Below are 24,748 nucleotides of genomic sequence, written 5' to 3'. Positions count from 1 at the left end.
CCATATGTCTATACCTTGAGGGACGCACCACTGAATGCTGGGTAAAGGAAGGGACCAGGCAACTCTCTGTTTCTCAGTGGGGGATTTAAAGACAAAGTCTGCTGAGGACACCAGGGTGCTCAGGGCTTCCAGTGCACAAGGCCTCCACGGGTCGGGGCCTCCAGGGGCTCTACAACTGCAGAGGTTTAGGGTCTCCACACCTGCAGAGGTTTAGGGTCTCCGAGTGGTCAGGGCTTCCAGGGGTTCAGGGCCTCCAGGGAGGTCAGGGCCTGCAGGGGGCACACAAACCCCATGGACTCGTGTCTCAGTTCCAGCAGCGCATGCAGATGGAGGCTCAGGACTGGTTTCCTATTGTGCTCTGCGGCTTCTTCTTCTTGCAACAGTGTCCCAGGAACCTTTGCACATTTATCATTCTCAGCTCACCCCTCATGTTTCTGATACAAAAGGTGGTCTTTTTTCATGACAATGAGGATCACATTTATCTCCTTCGCCAAACGTAGGGTCATTTTCAGAGGCAGAAACGACTCTGCTAGTTTTCTCCAAATCAGAGTCCTGAGACAACTCAAAACTCACAGCGAGTGTTGATAGCCTCTGAGTTGGATGCAACAACTTTGTTCCATGCACACCTCGGCCAAGATGCATTTGTCAAGAGAGAGCTGCTGCTGTTAACAGAGTAAGAGGCTTCAGCTGAAAAGATAAGCACTAAACACAATCCTAATAGAAGAGCTGGGTAGAAGAACACTAAAGAAACGTGGTGGAGTGAGCCGTCCCCAAATCTCTCCCCTTGAAACAACAAGCTGAACATCTAAAACTGAACAACAGCAATAAAGAAACACCCAAAGTGCACAGCAGCACATCTGAGTGTGGGATCTTTGCATAAGAGCTACCACAGGACAGAACCCTGAGTGTCGGGCAGTGGTCTGGGAGAAACAAAGAAGCTGCCTCTTGCACTGGAGCTCCCTGCAGGAGGAGAGGGCGGGGAAAAGGTGCGGCGAGTTCTCTGAACAGCCCTGACTGGGAGAGCTGAGAGCTCTACGCAGCCAGCATCAGTGCCCAGACACCGGGGAAGAAAGCAGAGAAGTGGGGACAGCAGAGAAGAGGGGGCGGCAGAGAAATAACCGTTGATTTTTACCAGCTGCGGCTGCAAAATGGAGGCTGAGCCACAGCCTCCAACCCCCAACCCAGACAGCCCCTGCCCCATACCCTCCGAGACCAATCACCACAGAGCCCCAGGGGAATCTGAGTAAATGCTCCTGAAACTGTTGCTAACACGGATAGGGACTGAGACTGAGAGTAGTGAGTGTGATTAAACATCTACGAGGAAAAAAAAAAGACACCGTTAAGGCTTTATATGAAGTAGGCATCCAAGAGATTAGACGCCACCTACTGGAAACCAAAAGAAAAGCGACATCTTTGCAACAGGCTAAAGAGAGACCTTTATATAATAAATCTTCTTTCTGGAAAAAAAGGCAAAAAACATTTCCATTAATGCCCAGGTGGAGAAATAGTCCATTAAACACCATGAATAACCAAGGTGACAAGGCATCTCAGGAACTAAGAGAAAACTCTCCAGAAAATAAGCTTACAGACACAGAAATATGTGACTTAAATGTCAGAGAATTCAGGATGGTACTTCTGAAAACACTCATTGAGATCCAAAACGAATCATATCAACAATTTCAGAAACTGAAAAAAACAACTAGATGAGCAGAATGAGTTCTTCAGCAAGGAAACTGAAACTCAATCAGGACAGAATAGAGCTTCTGGAGATAACGAGCACACTGCAAGGGTTGAAAAATGAAATAGCAAGCTTGGCAAATAGAGACGACCAAATGGAGGTAAGGATCAGTGATGGCACAGACAGAAATCTAGAAAGAAATCAGAAAGAAGAAGAGACAAACCAAAGAATGAAAAATAATGAAAGGGAAATACAAGAACTAGCTGATACCATCAGGAGAGGAAACATAAGAATAATGGGCATTATCAAAGGGGAGGGAAAGGAGCAGAGATTATAAGAAAACATTTTCAGACAAATAGTTCATGAGAAATTCCCAAATCTAAGGAATGAACTGGAGCTTGGAATTCAAGAAGTCAACAGAACACCCAATTATTTCAACCGAAAAAGGCCTTGACCAAGACACGTTGTATTAAAATTATCAAAAATCAACAACAAAGAGAGAATTCTTGGGGCAGCCAAGGAAGACGGTAACCCATAACGGAATACCCATTCGATTATCGTCAGATTTGTCAGCACAAACTTTACAAGCCAGAAAGGAGTGGAATCAAATATTCAAACGATTAAATGAAAGAAACTACCGGCCAAGAGTAATACATCCAGCTAAGCTCTCCTTTAGATATGAGGGAGAAATAAAGACCTTTCCAGACATACAAAAATTAAGGGAATTCTCCACTATGAGCCTGCCATTACAGGAAATACTGAAAGGGGTAAGCTCACCTTAAACATTGACAAAGAAAAAAAACCCATAATTAGGAGTAAAGTGACTAGCAGGGTGATAGAAGCAGAGGAGTGCAACTCCTACTCAAAACAGGGCATTACGAGCTTAAACAATAACAAGAGATTTGCTATAGCAAGAGAGTAACGAACGTTCAGCACACATAGGGACAAACTGAGACAACAATGACTGAAAAGGGGAGGATTCAAAGATCCAGATTCGCAAAGGGGAAATGAGATAAGGCACGTGCGGAAGAAAATGGATGACTGTGTATATATCACTATAGTAGTCAGTAAAGTGGCTTAAAAAGACCACTGGAATTTTCTTCACACAGTCCTGGGGGAGACGAATCCACGGTAAAGACAACAGACTCGGCATCTTGAGGTCTCGCTTCCTGGTTCACACACGGCCTTCTGTGCCCTCACTGGGGGAACTGCTCCCTGATTTAGCACACTGGCTTTTTAAAAGATTAACTCTTTATAGTTAAATATTTGTTCTTTCTAGGGCTCTGCCCTCCAAAGAGCTATCATGGGTAGGCTGAGTATGGTCCCTTATTTTCTGCAGGAACCTCAGTCTCCAGACCTCGGGGTGCAATTTCCTTAGGTATGGGTGTGACTTCCCATACCCAAATGTTCAAAGGAATGGATTAATTGGCACTTAGTGCAGCTTGCTCTTCACTGTGGCTGTGTGTCATAAGAATAAGAACATTTTCTCAGGTCTCTACATCTACAGGCTGAGAATTGGTTTTCTTTGTAGAGCCCAGGGACTGAGGATAATCCAACACACTTCAGCTGGTACACGGACTCACACGAAGGTGGACGCATGCATCAGAAGAAGACTCAGCACTGACTTGTGCGAGCCCAGGTCTCACCACACACTGCATTTCAAATTGTGATGCTGAGGATGTAACATGGACATCATGTGTGTGCGTGCGATTCCAACTGTACACGTCATCCTGACGTGGCTGTGGCTGACAGAGCTATACCACAGCAAGACGACTACCGTACAAGTGCACTTATCAGTGAACAAAGAAAGTTAGAGGCACAGAGAGTGACACTCAGATGGGACAGACGCCTGCAATACACCTGTGACCCTGGTTGTCACATGTGCTCTCCGTTAGCACTAGAGGGCAGCAAATCCCACACACGCTGATACAGGACGCAGACCTGCACCTCACTGGGCACGTCCACTCTGTCCTGGAGGTGGCCCAGGGGAGCAGTGGGGTGCAGTGGGGAGCATGCAGGGCCAGACACATGAGTTTACTCTTAGACACGTGTGCTCTCGACATCAGCAAGCTCTCTGTGGTCCTGTTTGGCCTTGCTCACCTGTGATGCGGGTAAATGATATCACATCACATGACTTATGTGCATGAGTAAAATGAAATAAGATGATGGTGCTAAGTGTTTAAGTAACACATGTCACAATAAAAGGCATAGTTTACCAAATGTTCTCATTGCCACCAGGTGCCCAGAGACACCAAGGCTGGCTCAGGGTTGCTGCCCTCTCTGTGGGGCCCCAACCCCAGAGCTCCTTATACATCAGAGCACATGCAAATAGGGCCCCTCTGCTGATAAAAGCCAGCCCAGCCCCAAGCCTGCAGCTCTGGGACAGGAGCCCAGCCCCGCGATTCCCAGGGGTCCCCATTCCCGGATCAGGTCTGAACACGCACGCCGCACCATGGCGTTTGGGCTCAGCTGGGTTTTCCTCGTCGCTGTTTTACGAGGTGACTGATGGGGAACAAGGGACACTGTGTACGTGAGTGGGTGTGAGTGAGGAACACGGACATGTGACATTTTCCTGACCCCGACGTGTCTGCGTTCGCAGGTGTCCAGTGTGAGGTGCAGCTGGTGGAGTCTGGGGGAGACGTGGTGCGGCCTGGGGGGTCTCTGCGACTCTCCTGTGCAGCCTCTGGATTCACCTTCAGTAGCTTCTGGATGCACTGGGTCCGCCAGGCTCTGGGGAAGGGGCTGGAGTGGGTCTCATACATTAGTGGTGATGGCAGCAGCACAAACTACGCTGCCTCCGTGAAGGGCCGATTCACCATCTCCAGAGACAACGCCAAGAACACTCTGTATCTGCAAATGAGCAGCCTGAAGGCTGAGGACACGGCCGTGTATTCCTGTACGACAGACACAGTGAGGGGACTTCAGTGTGAGCCCAGTCACAAACCTCCCTGAGGGAGACAGGAGGGGTGCTCAGGTCACCAGGGGGAGCTCAGGACACCAGGGGGCGCTCAGGGTACACACAGCACAGCACACACAGACCAGCCCAGCAGCAGATGCAGAGGGAGCTGGGGAAGGGGCTTCCCATTCGGAGCAGCAATTTCCTCTCAAATCTCTCATCTGCCTCCCAGGAGAATTACTGCTTCTTCTTTGTGGCTCTAATTTTCCACATTCTCACACACACAAGAAATGAAAAATTAACCTGTCTGTAGACGGCGTATCAGCAGGGCCTGGGGACCTTTCCTGCACCAGCTTTCAATGTGTCCTTTCTGATTTCATGACAGAGAGACCACCTGTGGGCTTTGTGTCCTGAGACTGGGAACTGTTTCCACACAGAGAGACACAGCACAGTGCAGGGACCTGTGTGCTGAGCTCAGGCTCTGCCCCCCACAGACACACGCTGTCCCCACGTGGTCCTCCCTTCAGACAGGACACATGGCCCACATGGGAGGACCTGTCCCTCAGGACTCTGTCCCACAGGGTCCCTGTCCTGCCTGCAGCACGTTAACCTCTTTTCCTCATTTACTCAGGTGGATGTTGAAACACCCCAACATCACCCACTATCATCTACTGTCCTAGTTACACGACATCTGTTTAGTCATGTGTCTCCTGTGCTTCCGTGCCCCTCACTCTCAAGCCCTCCCCACGTACCAGTCACAGCAAAGAGGGTTAATAATTTTTGACATGGGTCTCCTCCAATGATTCTGCACTATGTCCTCGCATCACACAATCGCTCAGCTGTTGTGCCTTCAGACGCCATCACAGTCATTGCTGTAAATTCTCCCCACATCCGAGAAAGCTCCTAGTAAGAGGGTAGCTGCCGGTGGTGAGGGTTCAGGTGAGGGACCCCGTGTGTTTGGACTTTTCTCTGGTTCCTGGTCGGATAGAGGATGGAGCACTTTGAGCTCCCCACACACGTGGCCTCCTCTTTACCCTAAAGAGCATTTCTCTTCCCAGGCCTCATGGGGTGGCCCAGCACCCCTAATACAAGCTGAACCTGTAGTGATCACTCTCTCCTATAGGCCATCTTCGCTGTTTAGATCTACTTAGGGAATCAAGCCCCTCTACTCCACTCATATTGTGTCCCGGATAACTATGGGTTTCTCTCCTTTATCAATTAGAAATGAATCATGTAAATGGAAGAGGAATTCACACCCCGGACCCACTAGTCTATAGAAGCCCCATCCATCACTCAGTGATACAGCCCCCCACCCACACACCCAATATGAAAGCTTCAGCCTGAGCAGAAACACAGTGGGGGAGATGAACCCAGAGTTAGGGAGGAAGCGTGTGCTCGCTCATGATGTGCTCAGGGTCGAATGAGGAGCTCCTGAGGGTACGACTGTGTGTCCCAGGCCTGTCTCCAAGGTTCACAGTGGAGGATGAAGGATGCAGTGATTTTTTCCGTATGAAGTGGGGGCAGAATAGGGCCAGGTGCTGCAGTTGGTGTGAATGCTCCCTGCATTGAGTGTGTTTACGTATTTTATCGCCTTCTCTACATTATGATGTTTAACAACTTTCAAATATTTCTTGATGGGGAGACTCTTCCCCTCATGATGGAACCAGTTCTTAGATACAACACAGGTCTTAGCCTGGCACACGTCATTCACATGGAAACTAAGACCCCAGGGCACCCGACTATCTCTGCCCGCACATCCCGGGACACGATACTCCTCCACCTTCGTCATCCCAGGCCCAGCTGCCAGGCAGATGGAGAACCACGTCCAGCTCTGAGCCCAACGAAATGATTCACGTGAGTCAGGCATAAGCTCTTCACCAGTCCTGCTCATCCTTTACCCAGAAAACCCCAAGAAAATTTGGTTCTAAGCTCCCCTCTCCCTCCTGTACATGGCTCCTGACACCCTGGTGTCTTCCATGTGGCCCCTGGTGGCATCCAGGTCTCCAGTCTCCAGGATTCTGAGTGTGATAAACTCGGTTTTGCCCTGATTCCCTCCTGCAATAATAAAGGTTGCATGGCACTGGTTGAGGGAATGACACAGATCGATAGACCAGAATATGTGCGACTTTGGATCAGCCAAGGATTTCTCAGATGTGACACACACAGGTTGGACCTTAAGGAAAACGTAGGCGAATATAAATACGTGATATTTCAAATATTATTTCAAAAATTAGTTAAATCACCACATAAACTAGTAAATTAAAATATATGTCATAAAAAAGATTATATAGAATATGGAAAGACTTTATTATTTAAAAAAATAAGAAAAAGCACAATATGAAGGGTCCAGCATCAGGGGTCTTCAAGCCTGATTATGGAGAGAGGCAGCTACTTAGACAAAGACAACTCACATGTGCTTCAGTGAAGGAGGGAATTGGAAGAGACTGTCTATTATTTTGGATGTAATTTATAACAAAGGTGAAAAAGTATGATTTACTTGAATTATGTTTATAAATAGTTGGGAACCGTGAATATATTCAATGTGTTTGAAGTACAAAAGTGTCTGACCATCATGCTAATCACTTTCATAATTATGAGAAACACTTATAAGTTTAAAAATGGTGACCTACTCAATAGTCCAGTGTTTATTCCCATACTATGAAAAGCGGGGTTTCCTTTGACCTGTTTCAATGTATCTTAGAGATCGGTTGCTCTGCCATCCCACACTCAGACACCATATGTATTAAAGGGAAGAGCCCCAGCTGGACCCCAGAGACACCAGGGAGCCTGACCCAGTCACTCCCCACTTATGAGGAGCAGGCTGCCCACATGCAAATTCCTCCTCCAGCCCCAGGGTAAAACCTGTCCGGGCTGTGGACGCTCACAGCTCTCTCCTCACACAGGGCTCAGGTCTCTGGGGAAGCAGCTCTGTGATCGAGGTGAAGATGAGACTGTGGGGTCTTCTCCTGTGCCTGGTGACAGCCCCCCAAGGTGAGTGTCTCAGATATCTGACAGGGGTCTGTGGGATGGTTGTGACAGCATGTGACTGACAGGACTGATGCTCCTTGTCCCCAGGTGTCCTGTCCCAGGTGCAGCTGCAGGAGTCGGGCCCAGGACTGGTGAAGCCCTCGCAGACCCTCTCGCTCACCTGCACCGTCTCTGGGTTCTCTTTAACCAGCAATGGTGTGCACTGGACCCGCCAGGCTCCAGGAAAGGGGCTGGAGTGGGTCGGTGATATATGGAGTGGTGGAAGCACATACTACAACCCTTCACTTAAGTCCCGACTCAGCATCACCAGGGACACCTCCAAGAGCCAGGTTTTCTTGAAACTGAACTCCGTGACCAGCGAGGACACGGCCGTGTATTACTGTGCGGGAGACACAGTGAGGGGACCTCAGTGTGAGCCCAGACACAAACCTCCCTGAGAGAGACAGGAGGGGGAACTGCAGGGGCGGATCAGGTCTCCAGGGGGCGCTCAAGTCACACAAAGCACAGAACCCACAGACCAGACCAGCAAGCAGCAGGTGCACAGGGAGGTGGGAAGGGGCGTCCTGTTGGGAGCAGGGATTTCCTCTCAAAGTTCTCAGCTGCCCACGAGGACAACCCTGACTTTTTCGACGTGGCTCTAACTTCTCCTATTCTCACTGCAGACTAAAGTGAAAACGCACCTTGTCTGTCTGTAGACGACATATCACTGGTGACTGGGGACCTTCCTTCACCAGTTTTCTATGTGTCTGTTTTCATGTCTCAGCAGAGGGACCATCCTGAGGGCTGTCTTCTTCCCCGCGGCTGGAAAATACCTGCACAAATAGAGACCTGGCACGGTGCAGACTCCTGTGTGCTGAGTTCAGGCTCTCTGCCCCCCAGGCACACACTGTCCCCACATGAGCCCTCCCTTCAGACAGGACACATGGCCACAGGGGAAGGATCAGCCCACAGGACTCTACCCAATGCCGTTTCTGTCCTGCCTACAACACATGACCCTCCAGTTCTTCACTCAATCGGGTTGCTCCATGGGGCTAGAGCCGAGCTCAATCTGCCTGCCTCTGCCCAGCCAGTCACAGACAAGTGATTATATACATACGTGGCATTCACCTGTACCCAGGTCATCTCTGATCGTCCCTCTAACACGTCTTTCCATTTATGGACACCCAGGCAGGTTATATCAGGGGGTCTAAAGTGACATTCTTACCCTACATGTCAAGCACACTTATGCTTCCATGGCACACAGACATTTTTGAAGGACAAGTCTGTGTCAGGTCGGGGCACAGCTGCCTGCTGACCCAGGGCCACCACTAAGAACTCAGAAACCTGTTGAAAGAAAATATCTTGATGGACCAACGCATACTGAGCATCAAGCTAAACACCTCATTGTGGCCATGGTGAGCCAGGGGTCAGGGAACACGCTGGATATGCTGGTCACTTCTCACATGATCTTGTTTTTACAACTCCAGTCGTAGTGGGGCGGGACCACCACACTATGACCTCACTTAGTTTTCAAGCCTCCTCAATGCCCTATTTAAACACCATCACTGAGAATTCAGACTCCAAGGCATGAATTTTGAATAACCGAACTCAGTTCATAATATTCCACCAGTGGACCCCAAAATTCATGTCTTTCTCTCATGCTAAATACATTAAATCTAACCCAACTGTCCCAAATATAGTACTAGTTACAGTACCAACTCTAAAGTTTAGGTCCAACGTCTCATCTAAGTATTATCTCATTAGTTATTGGTGGGACTTGACATACGATTCAGACTGAGTCTAACGTTCTCTCCAACTGTGAACCTATAAAACCTGATGACTTATGTGCTTCCTAAATACGATGGAGGGGCCGCCAAAGGGTGGGAACCTCCATCTGGACTCTACGACAGTCTCTCCGTGGCTCTGCTGGGCGGCAGTCACACCCCCAGGCACTGCCAGGTGCTGGTCAATCCAAAGGCTTTGATTGGAGGCCGTGTCACCCGTTACACTGAGGTGATGGCCCAGGTCTTGACCAGAGAATCCTCCCTGATCACCTCTGAGTCTCCTCCAAGGTCATTCTGCCCTTTTCTTCAACATACTGCATCTTCAGCACCGTGTCGGTTATGATCCTGTTTAGTAAAATCCATGAAGTCTGACATCTCCCTTCATTCCACCCCACCTTCTGCTCCCCTTCATTTCAAAGTGGCTTCTGCTGGAATCAACCCTTACTGGCTGACGCTGAGACGGCCGATCAGACCTGCAGGCCAGGACTTAGATTTTTTTTATGTAATGTTTTTAGCAACACTTTTCCTGCCCTCTTCAGAACATAGTCCCCAATTTTGGCTTACGGATGACTGGCCCTTTTTCACAACTCCACATTCAGAGAGGCATTCGATTCATACTGCTGTCTTTGATCCATCACTGTCCTATCACGTTTTACTGGAAACATTACAAAGAAGGAACCAACCACTCCCACCTTTAGCTTAGTAATCCCCGAACTAAATACACACTTGCACTGCTCACAGCTCTACCTTAGACTTCGCCCTAAGCCTGGCCCCCCACTTGTTTGAAACTTTGTGACAAGGTCACATTTCCTCCAATACTCACGACCTATTCTCATTTCCATTGATACTTCACTAAAACGGCTCCCAATGTTGACACTCCAACCACCGTGTCCTCATGACTGTGTGCATGTTCTCTCAGTGTGGGAGCTTCCTCCACGGCTCTCCTGTCCTTTCTCTGAGCTCTCCACACAATCACCTGTAACACCCCTCATAGCAAGCTTGGAATTTTCTAGCAGGCACTTAAAAGTCTCCCACCTCCTACCCATCACCTGCTTCCACGTCCACGTGCACCTTCCTCGGTGCTTGTTCCAGCAGCACCCACTTCTCAGAACCACAGTCTGTCTCATGTGCTCAAGCTGCCATCACAATCACCAATGACTGTGCAGCTTAAATGACAGAAGTTCTTTGTCCCACATTGTGGGGGCAGAAAGTCCATGTTCAAAGTGCAGAGACCAAAATTCCCAGTGAGTATCCCTCCCCACAGGGCAAGAACTGACTCCTCAGTGCAGTCTCAATGCTGGAGAGAACGAACGATATTGCTCTTTCTGTTCATTGTCTTCTATGGTACGCATTCTGTTGGATAAAGTCCTTCTCCAGTACTGTCGATTGTGTGTGAGGGTTCACCACATGAGTGGTGGGCATACAGTTCACATATAGCGAGATCCCAGGGATAACTGTGAGCAGGTTCACTGACCAGAAGGATGTTCATCACCTTTCTGGTTATGTCAGCACAGGCACAGGTTCCAGACAGCAGCGCTTACGAGACGTCCTCACGCAGAGACCAGTGCCTCCCAGACCTGATCGTGGACCTCATGTCCCTGTGCATCCTGGAAGCCAGGACTCCTGCGTCTCCTCCCGCCTGCTCTCAGCTCCCCCTGGAACAGAGAGCTCTCATCGGTTGGTTCATGTTCCAGGAGTGACAGCACCTGGTCCTGGAGTGAGGTGACACATGCACCTTTCGAGTCCAGCCAGAGGGACCGATGCCCTTTCAAAATGTGACCTCACCTGAGGTCTAACACGTCGTCATCTGTTGTACTCTCCAGATTCCAGCTTCCTGAGTGACACTCGAATATATTATGACATTCAGTGATTTCGTGTCAATTCTATCTGTCCAGGTGTCTCTTACACGTAGTGAGATTAGATCCCTACATCTAGTAACAGGTCAAAGGTGACATCTGTGGGAACCTCTGCTGTGTGCATCTAATTCATAGACTAGTAGAAGTAGACTGTCCATCAAACAGCATGGTCTGTGTTTGCAGGGATTTTCCAATGTCACCTTCAACCCGAGGGAACTAAAGGACACTGGAGTCCCCAAACCCTCAAGAGCTTCCAAACTCAGGGGAGTGCTGCCTGTGTCAGTGCGTCCGTCTGCCCCAGGGAAAGGGCTCCTGGTAGATTCACAAAGCTCTTGCTTAGGGACTCCCTGCAGCGTAGTGGGGGGTGATTGAGACCTATTCACTCTTTCCGGAGGTGATGCATATGGTGTCGCTGAGGGAACATCCCGAAGTCAGGGCACAGACATTGAATCCTGGACTGCAGGCACTGCAAGGTCAATGCCCCTGAGCCCACATGGGGCCCTCTCCTGCAGGGTGATCACACGGCTGCAGGGGGTGCTCAGGACCCACTAAGCAAGAACTTCAGCTCCAGTAGCAGGTGCAGGGGGAGTGGGTAGGGCCTTACTCGGCGGGTCTGGGGCTTCCTCCTTTCATAACATTTAATTAACAGTCAGACAGGGATGCTGAAGAAACAACAATGTCCTACTCTGTCAGGACCCTTTGCCAAACTCAAGAAAGCAATAGGAACTACACACGAGGAACAGATCTAGGCCACCTAGTCCTCTGAGTAGTGAAGAGCTGGTGGCAAGGATGGTTGACTAAATCACTAGGTGTGGCATATAGGAGACACTCTGACCCTGGAATGAGACATTCTCACTAATAGCCTAGAACCAGTTCCGGTGTCTCCGTGTCACACAAAGGAGGTGGACAGTGAGGAGAAGTCTTGTGAGACGTGCTCCTCAGTGGCCAGAACTGTGTACTGAGATCAGGGCCTGGGCAGATAATAAATGTCTCCAACAAGAATTGGGACTGGACCCACAAATGCACATTGTGCATGGTCCTTGTATCATTGACTCTCTCTCAGGTGGGGCCAAGAATTCAGCTATGAATACTCTACCTCATGAATATGCAAATGGGATGAGGTGCACTAGGTTAAGTAGGGACTTGTCTGTGTCCTCACAACACCCACCATCACACCTTCCGCCACAGAGGCCCTGACAGCACCACCCTCAGCATGGACTGGAGCTGGAGCGTCCTCCTCCTGGTGGCAGTGGCCACAGGTAAGGGGATCCCCAGTCCTGGGCGGACGAGGGCACCAGGGCCAGTCAGGGCTCTGTACCCACTGCTGTCTCCTCTCCACAGGTGTCCACGCCCAGGTCCAGCTGGTGCAGTCTGGGGCGGAGGTGAGGAAGCCTGGGGCCTCCGTGAAGGTCTCCTGCAAGGCTTCCGTATACACCTTCACCGACTACTATATGCACTGGGTGCAACAGGCAGAAGGTCAAGGGCTTGAGTGGATGGGACGCGTTAACCCTAATAATGGTGGCACAGACTACGCACAGAAGTTCAAGGGCAGAGTCACCATGACCGCAGTCAAGTCCACTAGCACAGCCTACATGGAGCTGAGCAGTCTGAGGCCTGAGGACACGGCCACATATTACTGTGCGAAACACACAGAGTGACAGCCCACATTCTGAGAGTGACAGAAACCCTGAGGGAGAGGGCAGCCGTGTGGGGCTGAGGAAGGAAGCGAACAGTGTCCTCTGACGTCCTCACACAGAGACGGAAACCTGTCACTATAAATGACACTCACGGGAACACCTGGCACTCAGGGAAAGGTGTCACGAGTCCAGGTGTCCTGCAGGAAGATGCAGGGACCGCGTTTCCTCACAGGTCTCTGTCATTTGTCATTGCTTCTGCCGAGGGCACACATGCACCTCCTTGGTCTCTGGATGAGGGGAGTTAGGTTGAGTAGACTCCTGGACAGACATCAAGGTGTTGGCAGGAACACATGTGCCCAGAATCTTGGGGGTGTGCTGTGGTCTGAACACGTGTGTTCCCCATATTTACATGTGGAATTACTAACCCCACAGAGGACAGTGTTAGGAGGTGGGGTCTCTGGGAGGTGCTGGGTGGTGAGAGCACAGTCCCCATGAAGGGGACTAGATCCTTTCTAAATGAGGCCCCAGAGAGCATGCATGTCTTTCCCATATGAGGACACATCAAGGACACATGAAGCAGGAAGTGGACACTCACCGGTTGTGACCCTGCTGCCGCATGGACCTTGCATTTCCGCCTCCTGGACTGTGGGTCGTGCAACAGTGTTGGTCACATGCTACCCAGGATGTGGTGGTCTCTTTCAGCAGCCAGAACCTCTGACAGAGGTTTCTGTGTCTTTCCTGGCTCTGCAGCGGCTTCTCCTTCCACCCTGCCTCAGGGCCCGTTCTCCATCCCCACAGCCTCGAGGACGTCACCTCACATCTCTGGTCATAGACCTCTTTCTTCTCCTGGAGTCTGATCTCCCTCTGCCTGGTTCCGGTGTGAACACTTGTGGCTGTGTCAGGTGTTGCTCAGATTACGCAAGAAAGTTATTGTATCTCAAGACGTCTAATGAACCTGGAATGACAAAGTGTCTTTCCCATGGAACGGCCACAGGTTTTAAGCATGAAGCAGACTCTAGCAGCCCACCAAATATTCCCATCCACCCACAGGTTCACTAATATTAAACACCGTCCCCCACAGCATCGCCCTACTGATAGGGTCCCTGGTTCCTGCGAGGATGGTGGCTCTTGCCTGTCAGTCTCTTCAGGAGAAGCCTGCTTCAGCTGGGCTTTATACAGGTCCCTCTAGAGGGTCATTGGGAATAACGCCAGTAGAGGACAAGTGCTTGGGGCTGTCCGCACTTGTGCTCCTTGCTTCCGCGTCCAATAACGTGCCCGTAGATTCAAATGATGCCTGCATCCTGCTGTGCTGTACAGTTTACAATGGTCAGACATGCACCATTAGGGCTACTGCAAGTACACAATGGACGGATGGTTCCAGTAGACTGGTATACACATAGATGACAGCTTAACCTTCAGAGACTCAAAAATTCTTCTTCATTTCTCTATACAATCTTACACAGACACTACGATGCTAAAAAGTGACTTTTAGCTATAGGAAGCGGTTTCTACAAATCCCATGGGGCATGCCCAACTCTACCCCGGAGCTGGTTCAGGGGAGCAGGGCCCAGGGGGTGGCACAGAGACAGCCATGCGAGCTAACTCTCCCCAGATGGGAGCTGTCTGACACAGTGCCCAGCTCTCCTGCGCGGCAACGTGTAGCTTCGCTTCGGCCAAGGGAAGGGAAAACAGACCCAAATCACGTATTTTGTGCACATATAAAAATAGAAGACAATCCTTGCTGAGTATGGTCCCAGCACAATCACTTACTAAGAAGTCATGATACATGGGACGCTGTCTCAGCCACCAAAGTGTCCAGGACACTCACACCTGCACAGGGCACTGCCTTTCATACACACGTCCAGTCTCAAAGCTGTGCCAATAGAATGAGGGCATGTAAGTAGGGCCCCTCTGCCGATCAAAGCCAGCCCAGCCCTGAGCCTGCAGCTCTGGGACAGGAGCCCAGCCCCACGATTCCCAGGAGCCCCCATTCCGGGATCAGGTCTGAACACGCACACCGCACCACGGCGTTTGGGCTCAGCTGGGTTTTCTTCCTCGCTGTTTTACGAGGTGACTGATGGGGAACCAGAGACACTGAGTACATGACTAGGTATGAGTGAGGAACAGGGATGTGTGACCGTTTCTTGACTCTGACGTGTCTGTGTTCGCAGGTGTCCAGTGTGAGGTGCAGCTGGTGGAGTCTGGGGGAGACGTGGTGCGGCCCGGGGGGTCCCTGCGACTCTCCTGTGCGGCCTCCGGATTCACCTTCAGTAGCTGCGGCATGAGCTGGGTCCACGAGGCTCCGGGAAAGGGGCTGGAGTGGGTCTCATCCATTAGTAGTGGTGGTGGTAGCACATACTACGCTGACTCTGTGAAGGGCAGATTCACCATCTCCAGAGACAACGCCAAGAACACGCTGTATCTGCAAATGAGCAGCCTGAAGCCTGAGGACACGGCCGTGTATTACTGTGCGAAAGACACAGTGAGGGGACTTCAGTGTGAGCCCTGTCACAAACCTCCCTGAGGGAGACAGGAGGGGAGCTCAGGACACCAGGGGGTGCTCAGGGTACACACAGCACAGCACACACAGACCAGCCCAGCAGCAGGTGCAGAGGGAGCTGGGGAAAGGGCTTCCTGTTGGGAGCAGCGATTTCCTCTCAAAACTCTCAGCTTCCTCCCAGGAGAATTACTGCTTCTTTGTGGCTCTAATTTTCCACATTCTCACGCACACAAGAAATGAAGAAATAACCTGTCTCTTGACAGCGTATCAGCAGGGCCTGGGGACCTTTCCCACAGCAGCTTTCAATGTGTCCTTTCTGATTTCTTGACAGAGAGACCACCTGTGGGCTTTGTGTCCTGAGGCTGGGAACTGTTTCCACACAGAGACACAGCACAGTGCAGGGACCTGTGTGCTGAGCTCAGGCTCTGCCCCCCACAGACACACACTGTCCCCACGTGGGCCTCCCTTCAGACGGGACACACGGCCCACATGGGAGGACCTGTCCCCCAGGACTCTGTCCCACAGGGTCCCTGTGCTGCCTGCAGCATGTTAACCTCTTGCTCCTCATTTTCTCGGGTGGATGATAAACACCCTTCATCACCTGCTGTCACCTGCTGTCCTAGTTCCACTAAATCTGTTTAGTCATGTGTCCCCCGTGCTGCAGTCTCCCTCACTCTCAAGCCCTCCCCACGTACCAGTCACAGCAAAGAGGATAATAATTTCCGACATGGGTCCTTTCCTATGATTCTGCACTGGGCCCTGGCACTGCACAGTTGGTCCGCTGTTGTTTCTTCAGACCCCATCACAGTCTTTGCTGTAAATCCTCCCAGTAAGAGGGTAGCTGCAGGTGGTGTGACCAGAGTGGTGAGGGTTCAGGTGAGGGACTCCGTGTGTTTTGACTTCTCTCTGGTTCCTGGTCTGTAGAGAAAGGAGCACTGTGAACTTCTCACAGACGTGGCCTCCTCTACTCTGAAGAGCATTTCTCTGCCCAGGCCTTATGCGGTCTCCCAGAACTTCTAATGCAACCTGAACAAGGATTGATCACTCTACCCTATAGGCTATCTTAGCTTTTTAGATCTACTTAGGGAAGCCTCTCTAGTGCACCCACATTGTGTTCCGGATAACTATGGGTTTCTCTCCTTTATCATATAGAAATGAATCGTGTAAATGGAAGAGAAATTCACACCCCAGACCCACTCGTCTATAGAAGCCCCATCCATCACTTAGGGATACAGCCCCCCCACATGCACACTCAATATGAAAGCTTCAGCCTGAGCTGAAACACAGTGGGGAGATGAACCCAGAGTTAGGAAGGCGGTGGGTTCTCACACATGATGTGGTCAAGGTCAATTGAGGAACTCCTGAGGGTACGACTGTGTGTGTCAGGCCTGTCTCCAAGGTTCATAGTTGAGGACAAAGGACACAACTCTTTCCCATAGAAATGGGGAGAGACTATGACAAAGTCCTGCTGTGGAGAACGCATAAGGTCACTCTCTGAATTGTGTGTTTATGTATTTTATTACCATCTCTATATTATGTTGTTTTAACAACTTTACAAATATTTCTGGATGGGGAGAGATTTCCCCTCATGATGTCACCAGTTCTTAGATACAGCACAGGTTCTAGCCTGGCACACGTTTTTCACATGCACACTAACCTCTCAGGGCACCCGACTATCTCTGCTCGCACATCCCGGGTCACGATCCTCCTCTGCCTTCGTCATCCCAGGCCCAGCAGCCAGGCAACTGGAGAACCACCCCCAGCTCTGAGCCCAATAAAATGATTCACACGAGTCAGGCACAGCTCCTCACCACCTTCACCTCATTACCAGGAAACCGCAGTAAAGCACAGGCCCATAGTCCCTTCTCCGTTCGGTATGTGTCTCCTGACACCGTGGAGTCTTCCCTGTGGCCCCTGCTGGCATCCAAGCTCCTGTCTCTAGGACCTGTGACCGTGATAAACTGTTTTGCCTGAGCCGCTCCTGTGTCTTTTTTATGGCCACACCGGACCGATATCTCTCGAAAGAAAACAAACAATTGGCACCATGAACAGGAAGGTCTAGTACTGACAGGGGGACTTAGAGACACCCCTAACAGCCTGCCTTCACTTTTGGCTGTGTGATCGGGCCCCGCCATCTGGGAAGGCTCGGTGACAAGTGGACACTTTTGTTCACAGCGTGGTGCCTTCTGTGTGGCCTCATCAGGGACTGTCAGTGATTCCTGTCCTAAATGGGGGACAAAAGTGGTGTCCTTCTCAGGGTGTGGTGTTCTGTGGTCTGACACCTGCCCAGGGGCCCTTGTACCCTGAGCTCAGCCTCGGGCTCCCCCCTGAGCAGAGAGGAGAGAGGACAGGCTCAGCCCTGCCCTGGGACAGCTTCAAAGATCTCCGATCCATGTTGCAAATGGGGATCAGAACACGGTGGGGAGTGAGGAGGGTGGCGGGTCACGAGCACATGTATCTGAGACACCAACGACCCCGCAACCGACACCCACAGGGCCCCTGCCCTCCGTCAGGATGAAGTAGGGAGAAGCCCAAGTCCTGAGAGCAGGGTGCACGCTCCCTGGGATGGAGGCAGAGGACAGACATGGAGACAAGGTTGTCCGCAGCCCGTCTGCCAACTCATTTTGTTATTTTCATTACTTCTGATGAGTTTCTGATCGTTGGCAGACACTCGTCATACAGTTACAATACTCAGGATTGTGTGGCACTGGTGGAAGGCATGACACAGATCAATTTACCAGAATATGCGGGACCTTGGATGAGCCAAGTCTCTCTTAGCTAAGACGTGGAGGGCTCGGATCTTCAAAGAACAGTATGCTCGTCTCTATCCACATAAATATTTTTTATCCTTGAACTTCTATTTCAAGAAAATTGACCTTAAGCTCCACATTGCAAAATGTAATCAAAATTTATATCTTATAAGGAGTTCATATAGACTAGGTAAAGACAATTTACTACTTAACAAAAAGTAGGACAAACCACAATATAAAACACTCAGCATCAACAATGAGGGGTTTGCAAGCCTGGTGCGGGTTTCAGGCAGTGACATAAACCAGAGTAAAGCCATCTGCGCTTAAAGGATGTGGAAGATTTGAAAGGACTGTGTTTTATTTGGGGCTATAGTTACAACAAAGTGGACATCGAAATATGATCTGACTGGAATTATGTTAACATACATTTAGGAACTGTGAATGTATTAGATCTGTTGGTGACCTGAATGTGCCTGGACATAATGCAAATCGCTTCAATAATTATGACAAATATGCACAAGTTTTTTTAATGACGATCTTCTGAACCAGTCCATCATTCACTCTTATATAAGAAAGATTTGGATTTTCTCTGACGTGTTTTAATGCATCTTAGAGACGAGTTGCTCTCCCATCACAGGCTGAGATGCTGTAGATTTAAGAGAAGAGACCCTACTGGCCCCAGAGACGCCAGGGAGCCTGACCCAGTCCCTCCCCACTTATGAGGAGCAGGCTGCCCACATGCAAATTCCTGCTCGAGCTCCAGGGTAAAACCTGTCTGGGCTGTGGACGCTCACAGCTCTCTCTTCACAAAGGGCTCAGGTCTCTGGGGAAGCAGTTTTGTGGTCGAGGTGAAGATGAGACTGTGGGGTCTTCTCCTATGCCTGGTGACAGCCCCCCAAGGTGAGTGTCTCAGATGTCAGACAGGGGTCTGTGGGATGGTTGTGACAGCATGTGACTGACAGGACTGATGCTCCTTGTCCCCAGGTGTCCTGTCCCAGGTGCAGCTGCAGGAGACAGGCCCAGGACTGGTGAAGCCCTCGCAGACCCTCTCACTCACCTGCACCGTCTCTGGGTTCTCTTTAACCAGCATTGATGTGCACTGGACCCGCCAGGCTCCAGGAAAGGGGCTGGAGTGGGTCGTTGTAATAGCATATAGTGGAAGCACATACTACAATCCAGCACTTAAGTCTCGACTCAGCATCACCAGGGACACCTCCAAGAGCCAGGTTTTCTTGAAACTGAACTCTGTGACCAGCGAGGACACAGCCGTGTATTACTGTGCGAGATACACAGTGAGGGGACCTCAGTGTGAGCCCAGACACAAACCTCCAAGTGAGACTGGAGGGGTAGCTTCAGAGGCCGATCTGTTCACTAGAGGGCGCTGATTTCACACAAAGTATAGCATACAGCCCAGGAGCAGGTGCAGAGGGAGGTGGGAAGGGGCATCCTGTTGGGAGCAGCGATTTCCTCTCAAAGTTCTCAGCTGCTCACAGGGACAACCCTTTTTCAACATGGGTCTAACTTCTATTCTCACTGCAGACTGAAATGAAAACGCACCTTGTCTGTCTGTAGACGACATATCACTGGTGGCTGGGGACCTTCCTTCACCAGTTTTCTATGTGTCTGTTTTCATGTCTCAGCAGAGGGACCATCCTGAGCGCTGTCTTCTTCTCTGTGGCTGGAAAATACCTGCACAGAGAGAGACTCAGCACAGCGCAGACTCCTGTGTGCTGAACTCAGGCTCTCTGCCCCCACAGGCACATGCTGTCCCCACATGAGCCCTCCCTTCAGACAGGACACATGGCCACAGGGGTAGGAACAGCCCCCAGGACTCTACCCAATACCATTTCCGGCCTTCCGACAACACAGTACCCTCTAGGTCTTCTGTTACTTGGGTGGATTTTGAAACCCACCCAACACGACCAGTTGTCATCTACTACCCTAACTTCACTAAGTCTGTCCTACACCGTGAGCACCATGAAGCTGGATCCCAGCTCAATCTCCCAGCCTCCACCCAGGCCAGGCACAGAAGAGGGATGATGTGCATATATGGCATTCGTGTGTCCCCACTTCATCTCCTATCATCCCTCTAACACTTCTTTACGTTTGTGGAACCCCACGCAGATTATCCTCAGGGGGTCTAATGTGACTTGCTTAGCCTACATGTCATGCACACATGTGATTCAAGGTCACACAGGCACTATTGAAGGACCAGTCTGGGTCAGGTGGCGGCACAGCTGGCTGGTGATCCATGGGCACCACTAAGAATTCTGAAACCTTATGAAAGAAACTATCTTGATGGATCAATGTATACAGAGCACCAAGCTAAACACCTCTTGGGAGGTCGTGGTGAGCCAGGGGTCAAGGAACACGTTGGATGTGCCGGTCACGTCCCATGTCTCCTTCTTTATACAATTCCAGTTCTAGTGGGGTGGGACCACCACACCATGACCTCATTTAGCCTTTCAAGCCTCCTCAATGCCCTACTTTAAACACCAGCATGGAGAAATCAGATTACAGGGTAAGAATTTTGAATAACCAAACTCAATTCATAGGATTCCACCAATGGAACTTAAAATTCATCTTTCTTTATGTAAAATACATTAACTCTAACTCAACTGTCTCAAATGTCATACTCGTTACAGGACCAACTCTGTAACAAGTTGGTCCTGTAACAACTCTAAAGTCTAAGGTCCAAATCTCAATGAAATATCATCTTATCAGATATTGGTGAAACTTGCCATATGATTCAATCTGAGACTACAATCCTCTCCAGCTGAGGGTCTATAAAACCTGATGACTTTATGTGCTTCCAAAATATGATAGAAGGGCTGGCATAGGGTGGAAACCCCCACTCTACGATGATTAAAGAGGAGAGAGGGAAGGAGGGAAGGGCGCCAAGCTGGTCCAAATGCTGGCGAGGCAAGTCCCGTGGGACAGTAGGTTGGAGACAGTCCTCTTTGGCTGGATGCCTGCACTCTTTACTTGGTGGGTGGGGGTCACACCTCATGGACACGCTGAGGTGCTGTCTTACCATCTGGACTCTCTGTGACTCTGCTGGGTGGCAGTCACACCCCTGTCACTGCCAAGTGGTGGACGATCCAAAGGCTTTGATTGGAGGCGTGTCACCTGTTACACTGAGGTGATGGCCCAGGTCTGGAAATCAAGGAGTCATCCCTAATCCTCTCTGAGTCTCCTCCAAGGCCATTTGTCCCCTTTCTTAAAAATACTGCATCTTCACCGCCAGTGTGGGTTAGGATCCTGTTTTGTGAAATCCGTGAATTCTGACATCTCCCTTCATCCCACCTTCTTCTCCCCTTCATTTCAAAGAGGCATCGCTTCTGCCGGACTCATCGCACCTCCCTTCCTGGATGACGCTGAGATGGCAGATGAGACCCGCTGGTCAGGCCCCAGATTGATTGATTGGTTGATTGATATTATTTTATTTTTTTACATTTATTTTTTTATTTCCCCTTCCCCCTTCCCTCTGGTAACCACTAGTCCATTGTCCTTGTCCATGTTCTCTGTTTGTTTGTCCTATTCATTTGTTGCTTTTAGGTTTACATCGCACATTAAGTGATATCATGGGATTTTATTTTATAAAATCATTTTTAGCAACGCCTTTTCTGCCCTCTTCAGAAAATACTCCACAATTTTGGCTTATCGATGGACTGGCCATTTGTCACAACTCCAAATTCTGCTTCGCACTTGATTCACACAGCTGTATTTGCTCAATCACTGTCCTATCACATTTTATTAGAAGTAGAAGCATGAACCAAACACTCCTTCCCTTAGCTTAGTAATCCCCGAGCTAAATACACACTTGCACTGCGCACAGCTCTACCTTCGACTTCACCCTAAATGTGGCCACCCACTTCTTTGAAACTTTGTGACAGGGTCACATTTCCTCCAAAACCCGTGACCTATTCTCATTTCCATTGACACTTCACCAAAACGGCTCCCATGTTGACACTCCAAACACCGTGTCCTCGTGACTGTGTGCGTGTTCTCTCAGTGCGGGAGCTTCCTCCACGGCTCTCCCATCCTCCCTCTGAGCTCTCCACACAATCACCTGTAACACCCCTCACAGCAAGCTTGGAATTTTCTAGCAGGCACTTAAAAGTCTCCCACCTCCAACCCATCACCTGGTTCCACGTCCATGTGCACTTTCTTCGATGCTTCTTCCTGCAGCACCCACTTCTCAGAACCACAGGCTGTCCCATATGCTCCAGCTGCCATCACAAACACCAATGACTGGGCGGCTTATATGACAGAAATTTATTGTCTCATGTGTAGTGGTCAGGAAGTCCAGGTGTTCGATCCAGATACATCAATGCCTGGTGAGAATCCTTCCTGGCAGGCACACAGCTGACTTCTAGGTGCAATCTCACGTGCTGGAGAAAGTGAGAGATGTGTCTCTTTTGTCTCCTCTTCTCATACGGCCAGAAGGTCCAGTGGATGAGGACTCACCCTACAGTCTCATTTAACCCTGACACTTCCTAAGAACCCTTCTGCCATACAGTCCATGTTGTGTTAGGGTTCACCACAGGAATGGTGGGCGTACAGTTCACACATAGCGAGATCCCAGGGTTAACTGTGAGCAGGTTCGCTGACCAGAAGGATGTTCATCACTTTCCTGGTTATGTCGGCGCAGGCACAGGTTCCTGACAGCAGCACTTACGAGACGTCCTCACGCAGAGACCAGTGCCTCTCAGACGTGATCTTGGACCTCGTGTCCCAGCGCATCCTAGAAGCCAGGACTCCTGCATCTCCTCTCGCCTGCTCTCAGCTCCCCCTGGGACAGAGAGCTCTCATGAGTTGGCTTGTGTATCAGGAGTGACAGCATCTGGTCCTGGAGTGAGGTGACACATGCACCTTTTGAGTCCAGCCAGAGGGACCAATGCCCTTTCAAAATGTGACCTCACCTAAGGTCTAACACGTCGTCATCTGTTCTATTCTCCAGATTCCAGCTTCCTGAGTGACACTCGAATATATTATGACATTCAGTGATTTCGTGTCAATTCTATATGTCCAGGTGTCTCTTACACGTAGTGAGATTAGATCCCTACATCTAGTAACAGGTCAAAGGGGACATCTGTGGGAACCTCTGCTGTGTGCATCTAATTCATAGACTAGTAGAAGTAGACTGTCCATCAAACAGCATGGTCTGTGTTTGCAGGGATTTTCCAATGTCACCTTCAGCCCGAGGGAACTAAAGGACACTGGAGTCCCCAAACCCTCAAGAGCTTCCAAACTCAGGGGAGTGCTGCCTGCGTCAGTGCGTCCGTCTGCCCCAGGGAAGGGGCTCCTGGTGGTTTCACAAAGCTCTTGCTTGGGGACTCCCTGCAGCGTAGTGTGGGGTGACTGAGGCCTATTCACTCTTTCCAGAGGTGATGCATATGGTGTTCCTGAGGGAGCTTCTCGAAGTCAGGGCACAGACATTGAATCCTGGACTGCAGGCACTGCAAGGTCAATGCCCCTGAGCCCACACGGGGCCCTCTCCTGCAGGGTGATGACTCGGCTGCAGGGGGCGCTCAGGACCCACTAAGCAGCAGCTTCAGCTCCAGTAGCAGGTGCAGGGGGAGGATAGGGCCTTACTCGGCGGGTCTGGGGCTTCCTCCTTTCATAACATTTAATTAACAGTCAGACAGGGATGCTGAAGAAACAACAATGTCCTACTCTGTCAGGACTCTTTGCCAAACTCTTGAAAGCAATAGGAACCACACACGAGGAGCAGATCTAGGCCACCTATTCCTCTGAATAGTGAGGAGCTGGTGGCAAGGATCGTTGACTAAATCACTAGGTGTTGCATTTAGGAGACACTCTGACCCTGGAATGAGACATTCTCACTAAGAGCCTGGAACCAGTTCCGGTGTCTCCGTGTCACACAAAGGAGGTGGACAGTGAGGAGAAGTCTTGTGAGACGTGCTCCTCAGTGGCCAGAACTGTGTACAGAGATCAGGGCCCTGGCAGATAACAAATGTCTCCAACAAGAACTGGGACTGGACCCACAAATGCCCATTGTGCATGGTCCTTGTATCATTGACTCTCTCTCAGGTGGGGCCAAGAATTCAGCTATGAATACTCTGCCTCATGTATATGCAAATGAGCCAAGGACCACTAGGTTAAGTAGGGACCTGTCTGTGTCCTCACAGCACCCACCATCACACCTCCCCCCACAGAGGCCCTGACAGCACCACCCTCAGCATGGACTGGAGCTGGAGCGTCCTCCTCCTGGTGGCAGTGGCCACAGGTAAGGGGATCCCCAGCCCTGGGCTGGCGAAGGCATGAGGGCCAGTCAAGGCTCTGTACCCACTGCTGTCTCCTCTCCACAGGTGTCCACGCCCAGGTCCAGCTGGTGCAGTCTGGGGCCGAGGTGAGGAAGCCTGGGGCCTCCGTGAAGGTCTCCTGCAAGGCTTCCGGATACACCTTCACCGACTACTATATGAACTGGGTGCGACAGGCACAAGGTCAAGGGCTTGAGTGGATGGGAGGTATTGATCCTGAAGATAGTAGCACAAGCTATGCGCAGAAGTTCCAGGGCAGAGTCACCATGACCGCAGACACATCCACCAGCACAGCCTACATGGAGCTGAGCAGTCTGAGGCCTGAGGACACGGCCACATATTACTGTGCGAGAGACACAGTGTGACGACCCACATCCTGAGAGTGACAGAAAC

General features: G+C 50.4%; 4 gene segments (V, D, J or C); all 4 read left to right on the top strand.

Moving 5' to 3' along the window:
• Positions 1–4,089: 4,089 nt before the first annotated feature.
• LOC120586002 (immunoglobulin heavy variable 3-74-like) lies at positions 4,090–4,615 on the top strand (the record flags this gene model as incomplete). The annotated part of the segment is given in 2 exon segments: positions 4,090–4,176; positions 4,278–4,615. Coding segments are annotated over 2 exon segments (384 nt in total), but the record flags the coding sequence as incomplete, so codon positions are not given.
• Positions 4,616–7,404: 2,789 nt separating this feature from the next.
• Positions 7,405–7,999, top strand: LOC120585985 (Ig heavy chain V region MC101-like). The segment is given in 2 exon segments: positions 7,405–7,565; positions 7,650–7,999. Coding segments are annotated over 2 exon segments (396 nt in total).
• A 4,348-nt stretch (positions 8,000–12,347) lies between these two features.
• LOC120585984 (immunoglobulin heavy variable 1-46-like) lies at positions 12,348–12,839 on the top strand. The segment is given in 2 exon segments: positions 12,348–12,440; positions 12,523–12,839. Coding segments are annotated over 2 exon segments (363 nt in total).
• Positions 12,840–24,213: 11,374 nt separating this feature from the next.
• On the top strand, positions 24,214–24,748 carry LOC120586003 (immunoglobulin heavy variable 1-46-like). The segment is given in 2 exon segments: positions 24,214–24,321; positions 24,404–24,748. Coding segments are annotated over 2 exon segments (363 nt in total).

This window comes from Pteropus medius, unplaced genomic scaffold (genome assembly GCF_902729225.1).
Source record: "Pteropus medius unplaced genomic scaffold, Ma_sr-lr_union100, whole genome shotgun sequence".
Taxonomy (NCBI): domain Eukaryota; kingdom Metazoa; phylum Chordata; class Mammalia; order Chiroptera; family Pteropodidae; genus Pteropus; species Pteropus medius.
Note: the sequence above shows the minus strand (reverse complement) of the source record. Positions and strands in the feature narration are given on the sequence as shown.